The sequence below is a fragment of the Loxodonta africana genome, chromosome 1 (assembly GCF_030014295.1).
Source record: "Loxodonta africana isolate mLoxAfr1 chromosome 1, mLoxAfr1.hap2, whole genome shotgun sequence".
Classification (NCBI taxonomy): Eukaryota; Metazoa; Chordata; class Mammalia; order Proboscidea; family Elephantidae; genus Loxodonta; species Loxodonta africana.
The window spans coordinates 159,913,325-159,932,223 of NC_087342.1; the positions used below are offsets into that span (position 1 = coordinate 159,913,325).

General features: G+C 36.4%; 1 protein-coding gene across 1 annotated transcript in view; it reads right to left on the reverse strand.

Annotated features, from left to right (window-relative positions):
* Positions 1–18,899, reverse strand: part of MMS22L (MMS22 like, DNA repair protein) — a 152,398-nt gene that overhangs the window by 6,194 nt on the left and 127,305 nt on the right. The window contains exons 20-24 of the mRNA XM_023543655.2: positions 18,148–18,317; positions 14,654–14,865; positions 11,624–11,787; positions 1,807–1,903; positions 276–443 (exon numbers count right to left, since the gene is read on the reverse strand). Of these exons, the coding sequence (XP_023399423.2) occupies positions 276–443; positions 1,807–1,903; positions 11,624–11,787; positions 14,654–14,865; positions 18,148–18,317 (811 nt within the window). The remainder of the gene's footprint in view (positions 1–275; positions 444–1,806; positions 1,904–11,623; positions 11,788–14,653; positions 14,866–18,147; positions 18,318–18,899) is intronic.

The window sequence follows — 18,899 nt, forward strand, 5'->3', positions numbered from 1 at the left end:
GCGCACAACTGAAATAAATAAACTACCTTCTAAGGTGGTCACTTTGAAAGGAACAATATGTGAATGGTGTCAGTTCTGCTAAGTTTGTTGATAAGCCACATTACTTTGATCATACTTTATAAAACTGGTAATGATCTGAGAATTGAAACAATATTTTTCAACTCAAAATGAACATACTTCAAATTTTGGGAATGAGAAAATAAACAACTTCTATAAAATGAACCTAGATTTTATAATCACCGTTCAAAAGAGCATAATCAAATTAGCAGACATACCTTTGTGCACTATTTCTACCAAGGCCACATTTCAGCTCTGAATCCTTCAGAGATTGAGTGAGGGTAGAAATCAAGTGGATAACAACCTGCTGGTCCAATGTTGCTACTGTTTCTAAGATGCTGTAAACCTGGTAACTGTATGTCGTACCATAATCCTGGATAAATTGCCTGAAAGTAAAACACGTTACTTAAGGTTACTTGTGGGGTAGTTCCTTGGGCTGGTGTCTACGTGGGAACCAGCTGTAACCAGAACACATGAAGGGTCATTTCATGTGAGATTGCCATAAGCATCTAAATGAGATGTGAAGATTATCTGTAACTCTTTAAAGAACAGAAAGGATTTATTTCAGTGTGAGCCATGCCCAAGAGATGGCGTTGGCTGTGAAGGGTGATGAGTTGGAATCCCACGTTGAGGGAGAATAAGAGGAAAAAGTCTAAACCCAAAGACTTTTTTTTTTTTTTTTTGCTGTACTCTTTACCTCCAAGTCTGGGTAGTAGCGGGGTATGGAAGAGACTTAAGACGGGAAAAAAGAATCAAGTTTCCTTCTTATTTCTCAGACCTTCATATATCTAGATAAATCAAACATTACTTTTATGAGGAAAGCCAGTTATTCAGAATATATTTTTATGTTCCTTAACTAAACAAGAGACTTTAGACTCCTAGAAGGACTTTATAAATAAGATTGATATATTTTACCCCTACAATTTCTATTTCCCCCCAAACCCAAATCAACAACACAAAACCAACCTAGCTTAATAAACTTGAGACAACAAATGCCTGATCTTTGTTATATAAAATCCTTTTTTTCCCTTTTAGGTCTTTACATTTTCACAAATCCACCATTATCAAGTGATCACAATTTAAATAAACTGTAAACACTTGACCAGCACCAATTTCGTGATGAGATAAAAACTGAGGAGTCAAAGGTCCAACATAGAATGAAGGAAATGGACCTGAATTGTCATGGTAGTGCTGTGGTAGAAATACGTGTCATAAAGGAGAAATGGTAAAAGCTGTGAGAAACAAATCTTAAAAAAAAAAAAAAAAAAAGAGAAAATGTTCCTCAAGTTGTATTATAATTCTCCTGGACAAAGATCCACTCTTACAAAGTCTATGCTTCACAAATAAAATATAACGGAGCCTTCTGTGTCTACGGTATCTAAAGCAAGAAAACCACTGACATGCACTTCTACACTGGATCCTGTCTAACCTGTTCAGCAAGCTCTGAAGACCTATGCACCTGTCACCATGAGTCAAGTTTCCCACTTTGTCCTCTTAACTACATGCAAGATTCTTCCTTACTAAATTCTAAAGTAATTTTAGTCTGCTCACTTACCTTTTTCCCTGGCACTTCTATCTTTTAATAAAACAACACAATGTAACAAAACCTCTGCCAAAAATGCAATAATTGAAATACTATAAACAAGTAGTAACACATTATGTTTTGGATAATTAGTTACTTAAAAAAACATGTTGGCTGTCAAATGGCTGGCAACAGTCTCCCTGCCAGTTGGCATATTTTCCAGTTACCTAAGCACAGAAGTCAGTTGGGCAGCAGGTTCTCCTTCTGACCCCACTTGGCAGGTTTGTACCATGTATTGCAGGTTCTCTGTGGCCAGCCTTTTAACTAGGAGGAAAAATTATAGCATTACACACTGTGTCTGAATTGACCATCTGGATCCTCATTTTTACCAACACTCTTGATTTAGAAAAAAATATGTTGTTTTCTTAAAGTATGTACATGCTTTTTTGTTAGTTTTCAAAATGGAATAGTTATGTGTTTTTGTTGTTTTAAGTTATACCTATCTCCCCATTTTAAGAAAATGTAAAAAGCTTAAAAGTCTATTTTGACACTCTTAAAACAGAAATCACACATGTGAAGATACATGTCTTTCTCTTAGAAAGGAGTCCATATTCAAAAACACTATAAAACCCCAATCCTGCAAACACTATTATAAGAGAAAAAGAAAGCCTTTAAAGAGAGGTAGATTTAATTATTTTTATCTCAAAAGCATATTCCTCTCATCTTCTCACCAAATATGTAAGTAGCAAACTAGACAACACCAACAATTTACTTGCACTTAAAATTTTTAAAATTAGCCAAAGACATATTAAAAAAATCCAACTCCTTGTGATGCTATTAATTTTTTTTAAAAAAAATTCTTTAAAATCAGGCATTTGTACATAAAAATACTGCAAAAAATATCAAGAAAGAAAGCAGAAAATCCAACACATTCCAAATGCTACTAATTTTTTTCGTCATGCTGTTTTTTTTTTTTTTTATAATAACTTTTATTAAGCTTCAAGTGAACGTTTACAAATCCAATCAGTCTGTCACATATAAGTTTACATACATCTCACTCCCTACTCCCACTTACTCTCCCCGTCTTGAGTCAGCCCTTTCAGTCTCTCCTTTCTTGACAATTTTGCCGGCTTCCCTCTCTCTCTATCCTCCCATCCCCCCTCCAGACAAGAGTTGCCAACACAATCTCAAGTGTCCACCTGATATAATTAGCTCACTCTTCATCAGCATCTCTCTCCCACCCGCTGACCAGTCCCTTTCATTTCTGATGAGTTGTCTTCGGGGATGGTTCCTGTCCTGTGTCAACTGAAGGTCTGGGGAGCATGGCCGCCGGGATTCCTCCAGTCTCAGTCAGACCATTAAGTTTGGTCTTCTTATGAGAATTTGGGGTCTGCATCCCACTGATCTCCTGCTCCCTCAGGGGTCCTCTGCTGAGCTCCCTGTCAGGGCAGTCATCAATTGTGGCCGGGCACCAACTAGTTCTTCTGGTCTCAGGATGATGTAGGTCTCTGGTTCATGCGGCCCTTTCTGTCTCTTGGGCTCTTAGTTGTCATGTGGGCTTGGTGTTCTTCATTTTTCTTTGCTCCAGGTGGGTTGAGACCAATTGCTGCATCTTAGATGGCTGCTTGTTAGCATTTAAGACCCCAGACGCCACATTTCAAAGTGGGATGCAGAATGATTTCATAATAGAATTATTTTGCCAATTGACTTAGAAGTCCCCGCAAACCATGTTCCCCAGACCCCCGCGCTTGCTCCGCTGACCTTTGAAGCATTCATTTTTCGTCATGCTGTTTTTGACACACTAAGTATATGTTGTTGTTGTTAGGTGCCATCGAGTCGGTTCCGACTCCTAGCGACAGAACAAAACACTGCCCAGTCCTGCACCATCCTTACAATCGTCGTTATGCTTGAGCTCATGGTTGCAGCCACTGTGTCAATCCACCTTGTTGAGGGTCTTCCTCTTTTCCGCTGACCCTGTACTCTGCCAAGCATGATGTCCTTCTCCAGGGACTCATCCCTCCTGACAACATGTCCAAAGTAGGTAAGACGCAGTCTCGCCATTCTTGCCTCTAAGGAGCATTCTGGCGGCACTTCTTCCAACACAGATTTGTTCGTTCTTTTGGCAGTCCATGATATATTCAATATTCTTCGCCAACACCACAATTCAAAGACGTCAACACTTCTTCGGTCTTCCTTATTCATTGTCCAGCTTTCTGATGTATATGATGTGATTGAAAATACCATGGCTTGGGTCAGGCTCACCTTAGTCCTCAGGGTGACCTCTTTGTTCTTCAACACTTTGAAGAGGTCCTTTGCAGATTTACCCAATGCAACGCGTCTTTTGATTTCTTGACTGCTGCTTCCATGGCTGTTGATTGTGGATCCAAGTAAAATGAAATCCTTCACAACTTCAATCTTTTCTCCGTTTATCATGATGTTGCTCATTGGTCCAGTCGTGAGGATTTTTGTTTTCTTTTTGTTGAGGTGTAATCCATACTGAAGGCAGTGGTCTTTGATCTTCATTAGTAAGTGCTTCAAGTCCTCTTCACTTTCAGTAAGCAAGGTTGTGTCACCTGCATAACGCAGGTTGTTAATGAGTCTTCCTCCAATCCTGATGCCCCGTTCTTCATAAAGTCCAGCTCCTCGGATTATTTGTTCAGCATACAGATTAAATAGGTATGGAGAAAGAATACAACCCTGACACACACCTTTCCTAACTTTAAACCAATCAGTATCCCCTTGTTCTGTCTGAACAACTGCCTCTTGATCTATGTAAAGGTTCCTCATAAGCACAAGTAAGTGTTCTGGAATTCCCATTCTTCACAGTGTTATCCATAGTTTGTTATGATCCACACAGTCAAATGCCTTTGCATAATCAGTAAAACACAGGTAAACATCCTTCTGGTATTCTCTGCTTTCAACTAAGTATATAAGTAGCTGAAAAAAAGCACTTTTTTCAAGAATAAGAAAATATTCAGAAACCACAATCCACTACAGCAGGAGCACTAAACATATGATGACCTTAAGTTAATTAATATTAAGTAGTAGATAATGTTTTCCATGGCAGGGGGATAGTGGATAAAGAATATATAGCACACATGGTTTATTGAGCAAATTTTTTATATTAGATGTGGTCCTAGAACCAGTATAGCTAAGCTGATTCTTCTTAAAAGACGTCCTCTTTAAAAAACAAAAAAGGTCTCCTATAGAAAAAGTACCAGAATATGAAGAAATAGTCTCCATAGAGTATTAATTTTCAGCGTTTTTAAAATAACGAATTTACTGATATAATTCACATACCATAAAAATCAATCCTTTAAAGTGTACAATTCAGTGGTTTTTAGTATATTTAGAGTTGTATGACCATCATTACTATGTAATTTCAGAACATTTTCATCACCCTCCAAAAAAACCTTGTACTCATTAGCAGTCACTCTCATTCCCACCTCCCTCAGCACCAACCACCTACTAATCTACATTCTGTCTCTATGAATTTGCCTGGTCTGGACATTTGATATAAATGGAATCACACGATGTATGGTCTTCTGTGACTGTCTTCTTAGACTTAGCGTAATTTTTTGAGGTTCATCCACGTACTTGCAGTATGTATCAGTACTTCATTTCTTTTTATGGCCACATAATATTTCACCGTATGGATATACCATTTTATTTATTCATTCATTCATCACATGATGGACATTAGGTTGGTCCCATCCTTTGGCTATTAAGAATAATGTTGCTATAAATATTGGTACACAAGTTTCTGTTTGGACACATGTTTTCACTTCTCTGTAACTAGGAGTAGAATTGCTGAGTTATGTGGTATCTCTAGGTTTAATCATTTGAGGAACCAGCAGACTGTTTTCTGAAGTGGCTGCACCACTTTACATTCCCAACAGCAGTGAGTGAGGGCTCCAACATGTACAAATCCTTCCCAACCCAACCCCTGTTATTTTATTATCTGACTTTTTGATTATACCAACCTAGCTGGTATGTAGTATTTTATTTTGATTTGCATTTCCTGATGACTAATGATGTCAAGCATTTTTCCATATGCTTTTTGGCTATTTGTATTTCTTTGGAGAAATATTTATTCAGATCCGTTGCCCATATTCTAGTTACCTGTTTTTTTTATTACTGAGTTGTAGAGTTCTTTGTATATTGTGGATACTAGACTCTTATCAAATGTTTTGCAAATATTTTCTCCCATTCTGTGGATTCTTTTCACTTCACTGATGTTTACAGCATGAAAGTTTTAAATTTCGATGAAGTCCATTTATCAGTTTTGTCTTCTGTTGCTTGTGCTTTTGGTGTCATATCTAAGAATCCACTGCCGAATCCAAGATCATGAAGATTTATCCCTATTTTCTTCTAAGAGTTTTATAGTTTTAACATAGACATTTAGGTCTTTAATCCATTTTGAGTTAATGATTATATATGGTGCGAGTTAAGGGTCCAATTTCATCCTTTCACGTTTGGCTATCTATTTGACCTAGCACCATATATTGAAAAGACTGTTCTTTCCTCTTTGAACTGTCTTGATATCCTTGTCAAAAAATCAGCTGACTACAGATCAAAGGATTTATTTCAAGGCTCTCAATGCTATTCCATTGATTTATATGTCTGTCCTTATGCTAGTACCACACTGTCTTAACTACTATTGCTTTATAGCAAGTTTGAAATTGGGAAGTGGGAATCCTCCAACTGTGTTTTTTTTTCAAGATTGTTTTGGCTATCCCTTCAATCCCATATGAATTTTCAAATCAGATTGTCAATTTCTTCAAAGAAGCTTGCTGAGATTCTGGTAGGGATTATATTGAATCTGTAGGTCAATTTTAGGAGTACTGCCATCCTAACAATATTAAGTCTTCTGGTCCACGAAAATGGGATGTTTTTCCACTTATTTAGATCTTTTAAAATTTCTTTCAACAAAGTTTGGTAGGTTTCAGAGTATAAATTTTGCATATCTTTTGTTAAATTTATTCCTAAATATTTTATTCTGTTTGATGGTATTGTAATAGAATTTTTTTCTCAATTTCATTTTCAGATTTTCATTGAAATTGTATCCTGTAAGTTTGCCAAACTTGTTTATTAATTTAATAATCTAGTTTATTAATTAATCTATTAAACTTAGTTTATTAATCCAATAGTTTTTAGTGGAGTCCTTAGGACTTTCTATATGCAAGATCATGTCATCTGCAAATATAGTTTTACTCTTCCTTTTGCTTCTTTTTTTGCCTAACTGCTCTGTCTAGAACCTCTACTAAAAGGCTGATTAGAAGTGGTGAGAGTGAACATCTTTGTCTTATTTCTGATCTTAGGGAGAAAGCATCAAGTCCTTCACCATTAAATACAGTATTAGCTGTGGGTTTTTTGTAGATGCCTTATATCAGATTCAGGAAGTTCTCTTCCATTCCTTGTTTATATTATGCAACGTTCTTCTTTATTTCTGACAATTTTTCTTGTTCCGAAGTTTGCTCCATCTGAAATTCACATAGCTACTCCAGCTTTATTCTGATTTGTGTTAGCATTGCATATTTTTCTCCTACCCTTTACTTTTAATCCATCTGTATCTTTTTTTAAAATTCACTCTGCTGGTCTGTCTTTTTAATTGGAAATATTTAGACCATTCATATTTAAAGTGTTTACTGTTAATTAATATCTACCATATTTGAAACTGTTTTCTATTTGTTGGATTTGCTTTTTCTTTTTTTTATCTTCCACTCTTTCTCTGCCTTCTCTGGTTTTAACTGAGCATTTTATATGATTCGATTTTCTCTCCTCTCTTAGCATATTAATTACACTCGATTTTTTCAGTGGCTGCCCTAGGGTTTTTAGTATACATTTACTACTAATCTAAGTCTACTTTTCAAATGGCACTATATCACTTCATGGGTAGTACAGGTAGCTTATGATAGAGTATTCCCACTTTCTCTCTCCTTTATCTTATAACATGCTGTCATTAATTTTAATTATTCATAAGGTATAATCATTCAATATATTGCTGAGATATTATTTTGAACAATTATCTATTAGGTCAATTAAGAATAAGAAAATAAAAGGTTTTGTTTTACCCTTACTTATTCTTTCCTTAACACTTTTCTTTTCTTTATACAGATCCAAGTTTCTGACCTATACCATTTTCCTTCTCTCTGAGGAACTTCAACATTTATTTTAAGGCAGATTGACTGGCAATGAATTCCCTCAGTTTTCGTCTGTCTGAGATCTTTCTTTATTTCACTGAATACAGAATTTTAGGTTGATGATTTTTCTTTCAACATAAAATTTCATTCCAGTCCCCCCCTGCCAGAAGCAAGGGGATTTTTTCTCTTATCTTCAGAGTGAGAAGTCTGTGAGGATTTTGGAGGTAAACTCACAAAATGTGGGGTCCCCCTAAGACTGTGCCCCATAGAATTTTTAACTCTGAAGCTAGGCAACAATGAGCCTCCAGCAATTTCTCAAGTACAGTGTTAAGTGTTCCTACCTGTACTGGCTCCAATAATGGACTTCTGCTTCCAGTAAACCATAATTCTCTGTATCTGCCTTTCTTTCCAGTTTTGGGAACAGTAGTTTGCCCTGTGACCTTAATTCTCTGATAAATCTAAGAAGAGTTGTTGTCTTTCAGTTTGTTCAGCTGTTTGCTTGTTGTGAAGATGGGAACGAGGACTTCCAAGATCTTTTCATGCTGGCATGAAAATTAAAAGTCCTACAACTATTATTGCTGAATTGTCTAATTTCCTCCCTCCATTTCTGTAAGTTTTTTACTTCATGTACGTACTTTAGTATTCTGTCGCTAGGTGCATATATGTTTATCACTGTAGTATTTTCCTGATAGACCCTCTTATCACTATAAAATGTCACTCTATCTCTTGTAACATTTTTTGTTTTAACATCTTTTTTGTCTAATATTAGCGTAGGCACTCTAGCTTTCTGTGGTTGTTGTTTGCATAATATATTTTTCCATTCTTTTATCTTCAATCTATTTGTATCTTTGAATCTAAAATGTATTTTCAGTAGACAATACATAGTTGGACCATATTCTTTTTATCCAGTCTTATAATCTCTGTCTTTTGATTAGACTGTTTTATTTCTTCACGTTTAATGTTATTTTTGATAACTGGGATTTACATCAGTCATTTTACTTTTTGTTTTTATATGTCTCATGTCTTTTTCATTCCTCTTTCTTTTGCATTAAGTGAATATTTTCTAATAGAGTATTTTAAAATCTTGAATGATTTTTGCACTAAATTTTTTTGAATTATTTCCTTGTGGTTGTTCTAACCAGTCGCCATTGAGTTGATTCCTACTCATGGTGACCCCATGTGTGTCAGAGTAGAAGTGTGCTTCATTGGGTTTTCAATGGCTGATTTTTCAGAAGCAGACTGCCAGGCCTTTCTTCCAAGGTGCCTCTGGGAACACGTGACCCTCCAGCCATTCGATTAACAACTGAGCACTTTAACTGTCTGCACCACCCAGTGGTTGTTCTGGGACTTACCACGTACATTACAGCTGGTCAGAATTAGCTTTGGGTCTATAAGAACTTAATTCCAGTGAGCTACAGAAACATAACTCCTGTCTAGCTCCACCCCCATCACCCCCTTTTTGTGGTACTGGAACACATGTTACCTCCATATGCTCACACTCACCCTGGGATGACAGTGGCTTTGGTGGAGCGCTCTTTTACTGTTTCTTCCATTAACCACAACCAGCTAATTGTTGGCTACCTCTAATTGTTGGCTGATTGCTCTATTGTTTTTAACAATACCTTGGAGTATAAATTGCTTCACAGACTGAGATCAGTGTTTGAGATTTGTTCTGACCCCTGGAGGGCTCTTTCCCGCTATCTCTTTTACCCCCTCTCTCATGCAAACTAGCCAGCCTACAGATTAGCCTATACCTCCAATGATTCTTTCAATTTCTCGCCAGTTGCCTTTTCACCATAACCTCCACTGTTTTTGCGAGCACCCTAAGGCTTGAATTTCTCCACACACTGTTGCCAAAAAGTTAGTTCCTTTGGGGAACGTACTTTTCCTCCCAGGCCAAACCTCAGAGCATTGCTTTGGTGCTGGGGTTGGGGACAATAGTACACTTCAGAAGCTGAGTGTTTGGTGGAGAGAAGGTAGCAGCCCCAGGTTTTTTTTGCTAGCCTCTCCTGGTGTTAAGCCGTCACCTCAAGAGCTGCGGCAAGGGTGATCCAGGCCACAGCATTCTCGACAGCACTGTGCCCAAGGTGAGTGGGGTTTGGATGGAAGAAGGTAGGCCTCATCTACTGGAAATGGAACTCAGCGTCAGGTAGCTGGGGGCAGGATGAGAAATGCTGACATCCTTCCACTCCTGGGACAACAGCCCTCAGGCTGGGAACTAGGAGCAGAGGGAGCCTTGTGTTCTTGGCTTTCCCAGTCTACAGCAGAGTTCCTGTCTTGCTAAGTTTGGAGGTGAAAGGAGGTAGCCATTTTGTTTCAAATACCATAGACTCTTGTTGTTCCTACTGAGTTTTAGTAGATTTCTCAAATAAATGTTTGCTTCTTTTGCTGTATGCCCTTAGGACCATTTTCAGAGAATTTAAATAGTTATTTTTATTACATAATTTTCACAAGTTTTACTGGGCAGCAGGTCCGGGAGATCCTCACGTCATGCTGGAAGTTGGATTCCTCAAGCTCTCGTGTATGAGCTTTTGAGTGGACCTGTTTTCAGTACTCCTGGGTATATACCTAGGGGTGGAACTGCTGGGTCATATGGTAACACTGAGACCACAAGGAAAGTCAAAGAGAATTTTTCTCCAAGCCGAGCACACAAATATGTGTTTAATATTGCTCCTTCAACTACCAAAGACAGCAATGCAGAGATGGAGAATTCCATATTCTACCTATGCTGAATATGTGACACACTTACTGGCTAAATGTGAACAGCAAATTCCGTCTTTCAAACCCTGATTTCCTTCATGATAAGATATTATGATCACTGAAACAACAGGCTAGCCAAAACTTTAAATTGTGTTCTGTCTCAACAAAGTCTACATTATACAGTATGATAGCTTTCACTGAAATTCAAAGTATATGTAAGTTTTCAATAAGGGCAAACATTCTAAAGAAAAGTCTGGGTCCCATCTTTAGATACTCTTCAGTGAAAAGGATGCTACTACCATCAAGTAAGAGTATCCTATGTTAACACAACATTTTCCCCAAACCAAGCTTGAGAGCAGAGAGGAACATTTTATATATTCAAATACATATAGCTTAATTAAAAATATGCATATGTTTGTAACATAAAACAACATTTCAAGGAGTTGTTTGCACTTTCGGCTACCACTTTCGGTGCTGCCCTTAGATTCTTCAGCGCATGGGCTCTACTGACTTATCTCAGCACTTAGAAGAATCTAGGTGGAAAAGTCTGAGAAGCCCTGCCCTAAATAATCACATTATAATGATACACATACACACAGAACACCTTATTTACATTAAAAACTCCTTCAGGATGGATGTATGGCTACTATTTGGCATATTCTCAATAAGCTTATTAAAGCATTCTACTCACATGCTTTGTAAATAAATGATACTTTTAAGAGATCAGGGATGAGACTGAAAACAAAAGAAGTAGGATCAAAGGGTCCTTACAGGTTTGCCTCCCCCCCAAAAAAATCAGCTTAAATATTCTAGCAGAAGCCTGAACAAAAGCAAACACACTGACACCTCACCACTTGATACTTAATAAGTTGCATTTAACACAGGAGTCAGATAGAAAATATATTCTTTGAGAGGTTAACAAGTCTAATAAAGAAAATAGCCCTTAAATAAACTATTTACCCCAGGTGAAAAACAAACAAGGAAAACTAAACTAAATTGAAACAGAAAGTGATTTTTTAACCCTTTTTTTTTTTTAACACCCAACCTCAGCTATTGTTCCTTCCTTACTTAGCCTCAGTATATTCAAACAAATGTAAAATAACCACACTTTCTTAACTATCATCTTAAATGATGGAAAAGAGTAGTTTCTGAACTCGTGAACAGAAAAGGATAACAAATACGAACTTACATACAAACTAACCTTGGGGTTCATTGACCAATACCAGGCATTTTAAGACACTGGGGAGGAGTAGTTCGACATCACAAATGTCTAGGTTAGAGTCCTTGGAGAGTTGGAGGATAAAGGCCAAAACAGATGCTAAGCGAGGAGGGGGTGAGGATCCTTTAAAATGAAAATAAGACTTCCTGAAAATAAGCAAAAGTTTTTGTTTTTTAAATTATTTAATAAGTTTCAACAGAGCAAAACCAAATGTTATATACTTTAAAGATAGTGAAAAAATTTACTCCCAAGATTAACAGTGTGTTCAACAAAGAAAAGTCTGGGTTTTACCATAAGACTTTAGAAGGAATGACTGCACGTTCTTTTGGTCTGCTGTTACAGACGATACACAATACAGAAACAACCCAAACTGAAGGCAACATGGTTTTAAAATTAATATAATCAAAACAGAAATGAAGAACCTCATTATTAATTTGTTTTTTCTAATATAATAAGCCTGATCTCCTCTATCAGCTTACCTTTCTCTCTTTGTGTGTTTGTCACTACAATGTGATTGTTCAGGACAGAGCTCCTCTGTCTTTTTTCCCCTTTAATATAATAAACCTGAGCTCCTCTATCAGTTCTTCCATGCTGCACCATATTCCCTCATGTCCAATTTGCATAAAGAAATCTCTTCTCACATTTATTTATTTAGGGATTTGGGAGGGGGTCTTACTTTTTTCAGATAGAGAAGAAGATTGTCCTAGGGTATTAGCTTCTCATCGTAGTTCTTACCTCTTTCCTTCCTCCAGACAGTGAAAGAGTCAGAGAGGTAATTTAGATTTTAACATCTCCTTTCAAAGCAGGACAAATTTTAGCATTAGGACTCAACAGAGATCATAAAGATAGGAATTTATGTGACTCATCTTTGTATCCCCAGCTCTTAAAAGAGGTTTTGACTCACAACAGGTGTTTACTATATATTTGTTAAGTGACTAAATGAAAATAGCGATTACCCAGTTTCTAAAAAGCTTAGACAATATGAAAGCTAGAAACACAGCTAAATTTAAACTTAATATCCATATAGATTTGAAAAATAATAATAACTTACCATAATGTGGCATAGAAATCACTAGGGATTATAAACTCCTTAAGGGCAGGAACTATGTTTTAGTAATCATTTCTATTCCTTGCTGAGCTTTCGAACAAATTATTATATCTTACAAGATTCGTTCATTCTTTGAGGCGGGGGGGGGGGGTTTGTTTGTTGTGTTCACTTCTGAATCACAAACGTTTATTGGGCACTATGACGTGCCAGGTACAAGTTTGAGAGGAAAAAATGTAAAGAAAAATACTCTGAAAGCAAGGAGAAGTTGGACAAGAAAAAGATATTTTCCAATACAGTATGAGAACTGCTATGATAAAAATAAACACAGAATTCTTGGGTATTCAGAGAAAGGAGCCCTAACTCAGATGGAGGACTGCAGGAGTGAAGAAACATGGCATGGAGGAAGTCGCAGGTGAAATTCCTGTAACTTCCTTGAGCATTAAGAAAAAAAAATAAAAAGGTATATTTGTATATAGGAAAGTCAACTAATACACAGCCAGAGTCACAAACACTGGGGCTTAAAACATTTTTATGACTTTAAGGATTTAATTTCAATTCAGCACTTGTCCTTTGGTTTGTACTAAAATTACTTGTGTGATGTCTCAAACACAGTGATAAATTACAACAGTCTTGTTGGGAATTCAGACAGAGGCAAGGCAAAAATATTATGATTCTGCAAATTGAATCCTATAGAGAATGAAACTTCAGAAGCAGGAAAGAAGCATCATGGCTCTCTGAGATATTAGGTGTAGGATGGGCAGAATTTAACCCAGAGGGATGGCATTTTAATGAAGGAAATAGTTTGAACAAAGCTGTCATGTAGGAAAGCGTAAAGCATTTTGGATGGGCGATAACTAAGCTAGTCTCGCTAGGTTTGTATATGAAGCTATATGTAAAACATTTAGAAAAGGTAGGTGACAGATTGTGGAGAGCTAAGGAGTGTGGAATTTATTTCACCGGCAAAAGGGAGCCAATAAAGGTTTGGAAGCAGGGAAGTGCAATGCAACAGTGCTTTAAGAAGAGCAATCTGGGGGTATTGTTTAGGCTGGACTGGAAGAAACGACTAGAGATGGTGGAAGTGATCAGGAGACTGGGCGACAGTCTAGGTGTAATAAGAGTAATAAATAAAGAAAGATATAAAAAGAAGGAAAGGAAACAATCATTTGCCAAAGGAGGGCAAAGGAAAGGAAACAAAACAAAGCTCTCAAAACTGAGTAACAGGACACTCCCACCTAGGAACATAAAAAAAAGGTCAGAAGGGAGCAGAGATTTTAGACATGGAATTCTGTAATGAGAAGTGATGGATATGATCAGGTCATTAAAACTATCAGGTCATTAACGAAGTCAGAAAACCAATATTAGATAATATCATTAAAACATCTTAAAGTTTAAAAAGTAATTTCATATGATGCTTAATACTTCATGAAGACAAGGAAAAGACAATTCCTATTACTGAACCTTCTAATGTGTAGCTTAAGGATATGGAGTATAGTAGGAAACCTAAGAAGTTACATGTATTCATTTATCTAAATAGTAAAACTGAGTTATTAAAACATAGAGCAGATGAGCAAAATAGGAGTTCATATTGCTTCTTTCTCATATCACCATTCATTTTTAATGTAATTTTTATTTTATAAAATATAATTACTGTATTTTATAAATACAGGATACAATTACTGTATCTGATGAAAAAGTAAAAAAAAAAAGGTCTTAGGACATGTATAATAAACATAATAGCTAAGTAAAGAAAACAGAAGTAATTTGAAGAGCACTGTCTCAGGCTGTCAGGAGCAGCTGTCATCTTACTCAATTCTTAGGCAATGCTTAGCAGGAAAAAAAAAAAATTTGTTTCTAACACTACCAGTATCCTAAAGGTTGTCAGTATTTTTGAGATGTTGTTTTGTTATTTTTTAATAGAAATTAATAAATTGTACAAACCATCTATTTTTAATATTTAGATGTACCTTATGACTTGTGCAATGCATTTCTTTAGAGATGACATTGGTGGAACAGTGGCTGGCTTCTTCAATGCCAACAAAACAGGATGTTGTCCTATGCCTAAACCACATGGTGAAGCTGGAAGAAACCGCCAAATATACTGCTCAATAACATTTCCTAGCAATTGATTCAAATAGGTATTTGGATTTTGAGACTGGCAACACACGATGCACATGCCCTACAGGAGCAAAAGAAAGAAAGAAATACTAAGAGATGAAGTTTTAAAAAATAATATTTAGGAACTTACCAAAGAGTCCCCAGCATTCATATTCACGTCAGGATTAGAAGTTTTATCACAATCAACAAGTACATCTCACATCATCAATAAACCAAAACCAAACCTGTTGTGGTCGAGTCGATTCCGACTCATAAGGACCCTATAGGACACAGTATAACTGCCCCACAGGGTTTCCAAAGAGCACCTGGTGGGTTTTGAATGGCCCACCTTTTGATTAGCAGATGAGCTCTTAACCACTATGCCACCAGGGACATCATCAATAGATGATGTTTTTATGAACTTTTGGGGCTGCTGAGCTTGGGTAATACATATGCTGTTGTATCTAACCAAGCATGTATCCTTAGGTTATGGAAGCAGGGGAGAGGTGGAGTTAGAAGACAAAGGATACTTCCTGTTATCTCTCATACTCAGAACACTTGATCACCACATTCATCAACTATATATATATATATAAAAACCCAGTGCCGTCGAGTCAATTCTGACTCATAGTGACCCTATAGGACAGAGTAGAACTGCCCCATAGAGTTTCCAAGGAGCGCCTGGCAGATTCGAACTGCTGACCCTTTGGTTAGCAGCCATAGTACTTAACCACTACACCACCAGGGTTTCTGTATATATAGATATACACATACATATATAAAGTTATAAAATATATTTTTAAGACTGCTTTTTATGTAGGGTACTGGTCACTTTGTCTGAATACATCTATACAATTTACGCTAAAAATCTTGCACGTTAAGAAATGTGATAATTTAAAAATAATAATAATTAAAAAAGGGAGAGAAATGCAGTAGATTAAGACTTAGAATAACAATAATTTATTTAGAAATTTTTATATGCCAGGCAGTGGGCCATGGACTCTTTATTCACAATTTCATTTAAACTTCTAAAAAAACATTAAGTTTGTATTATTGTATCTCCATTTTATAGCTGGGGAAACTGAGGTTTAGAGAAGTTAAGAGCTTCATTAAGGTCACAAAAAAGTCACAATGTCTTGTTGCATGACTGTGGATTTAATTCTTCTCTTTTATATACAGTTAATGAAATATTTTCATATGGATTATAGTACTTAATACTTGAACGGTTAAACAAATACCCTGAGAAACAGAAATGTTTTTCTACCAATATTCTGAAATATCCCACGTTCCTAAATACAGATAATCACCAACACAGCAACAAATAACTTTCTAAAGGTTCATTTATAATTTGGTACTTTGTGATTTACACCGTGTTTTCCCAGAGAAATAGAAATGTTAGTTATCAATCCATTTTAAATATTTGCCCCCTAAAAATTTTGAGTTTATTTGTAATGAAAAACAATACAGAGCTGTTAAAACACTAGCAGTTGAAACACCAATAATAGAAAAAAACAAAAATAATAATAACACTAATGGACTCCTAACTCCCTAACTCTGTTTCTTATTTTGGAAGGCATTGTTTACGGAATAGCATACTAAGTCAAAGAAAGATGGAGTAATCAATGGACACTTTTTAAAATTCTGCAGAGGAGAGCTGGGTATCTTGAAGAAATTAAGGTTATAGCTCCTAATCAATTCTGCCAATAGGATAATTCATCAAATTTTTTTTTGTATGCCTAATAAACGTATGAAAAGATATAATTCATCAAATTTTTAAGTGCACCATTTTTGAAGCCTGTAAAAGAATTCTTACTAAATGGGTTGTATGGGTTTACAAGGGCCACGGTAGAATAAATGCTCCAGACTTTCCTGTTGCCTGTAACTCCCCTCCAACCACGCCGCCCCCTGGGGATGAGCAGTGCAGGCCGTGCTATTTAAAACAATAAAGTTTGTTTTGAAGGCTCATATGAATGCAAAATTAAAGAGCCAACTTAAAATTTCTCAAAAATCTTCAAATTCTACTAGAAAAAATCCATTTTTGAAAGAGACTGCATATTACCTAATCAAAATCCATTCTCACCTTCCTCCTCATAGCTTCCCTTGCTGAACCCCAAGTTAGGAAGTACTTATCTTCAGTATCACACACTACTTAATGAATAATAAAGTACATTCCAGCCCTGTTTTTTCTAACTGCCTACTAGACATTGTTACCTAGATATTCCATATAACCTCAAACTAAAGCAGTTCAAAAAATCAATTCTTATCTTCATCCCTGCATCTCCAGAATTTTTCATTTCATTTAGCAGCACTATTATCTACAAGTCAAAACAAACGAACAAACAAAAAACAAACCAACCCAATGCTGTCCAGTAGATTCTGACTCATAGCGACTCTGTAGACAGAGGAGAACTGCCTCATGGGGTTTCCAAGGCTGTAAATCGTCATGGAAGCAGACTGCCACATCTTTCTCCCATGGAAAGGTTGGTGGATCTGAACTGCAAAACTTTCAATTAGCAACAAAGTGCTCAACCACTGAGCTACCAGGGTCCCTAGCTGCAAGTCAATCACCCTAAAATCTAGGAAGTATTCCATGTCCTTCTGTTCCTCCACAATATTCACTCAGCATGTCTTTGTGATTGATCAGAGCTCCTAAATGTGTCTGATATCTGCTCTTAGTTCGAAACTGTCAGACAATACACGAGTTATCGCAATGACTTACTCACTGCCCTCCAAGTCTCCAATCTAACCTCCACACACCAACTATCTTAGATGTTGCCACCAGAATCACCTTTCTAAAATGTAAATATGATTATACCATTCATTTTGCTCAAAATCCATCAGTGGTCCCCATGTAAAAGAGTTAAGTCTAAACTTCTTAGCATGGCATATGAAAGCCCTCCATTATATGGCTTCTCCCAAATGAATCTCTACCTACACCAGAATGATATGTTTTTCTCCAGCGTGTCACATTTTCTTAAACACATGCCCTTGTACATGCTGTTCTCTCTGAAAGGAATTTCCGTCCAACTTTGTTCTTTTACACCTAATATTCTCTACAGTGTCTTCTCTCACATCTCCTCCTTTTTGGTCTGGTTGATAGATAGCTGAGGCCTCTAAGAAAAACAGCACACTACCATAAATGTCTCTGTTAGTCGACCTCCTCTACACCATAAGCTCCTTCAGAGGAGAGACTTTGCCTTTTTCATCTTTGTTTTTAGAGCCAAACACAAAAGAATTTAAAGCTTGTTTGCTGGATATGCTATCTGAAACTACAACATAGTTTTAAAATGTGCTTTAGCAAGCTATGTTTCAAGGCAAAATTTCAAAAAAAATATTTACTTTTAAGCAGCCACGTTTACTATACCTGGAGATACAAAGGAAGACTCTTCTGAATTGCAGTCAACATAGCTGCAGGCAGCTCCTTTTCTTGCTGTAACACCGTATGTGGTAGCAGCAAACAATCTATGATCCGGAATAGTAATTTTTGGGCTTTAGAGGTGGCAAAGATCTGTGCCCATGATTTAACAAGAATTCCTAACAAAGAAAATCAGAAACTGCAGTTATGGTTATCTTCTAACCAGAAAAATTTATAATTCCAATAAAAAATGTATAATTAAAGCAGACAGGGTCAAGTTAAGGTAGGCAGTGGGAGGAAAGATATAATAGGAGTCAAAAAAACCTACATTAAGCCACCTATTTACAAAACAGTTAAATTTCTCTCAGAGCTCAAAGTCAAGAAAAACATAAATTTCCTGAGCAACTGGCACTCAATATAAGTATATACACATACACACATACACATATATAAGTATACATACCTATATATATACACACATCTATAACTATACACCCATACACACAGAGGGATATATTTATGCTTACATGACTGTATAGATTGAATGTTGAAATTAATCAGATTTCCCTTTTTGCTTTGGCAGCTAGGAAGCTCAGTGGTAAATTTACAATCCAACTTTAGAATAGTGTAAGATTATATATACATTATGCTTTTATGTGTATACTAACTTCTCCATGGGCCTCATCATGCTACTCTACTTTTATTTTCTTGACACTCTGATTTTCTTGACATTTTTATTTTATATATAATTTGCAGGCTGT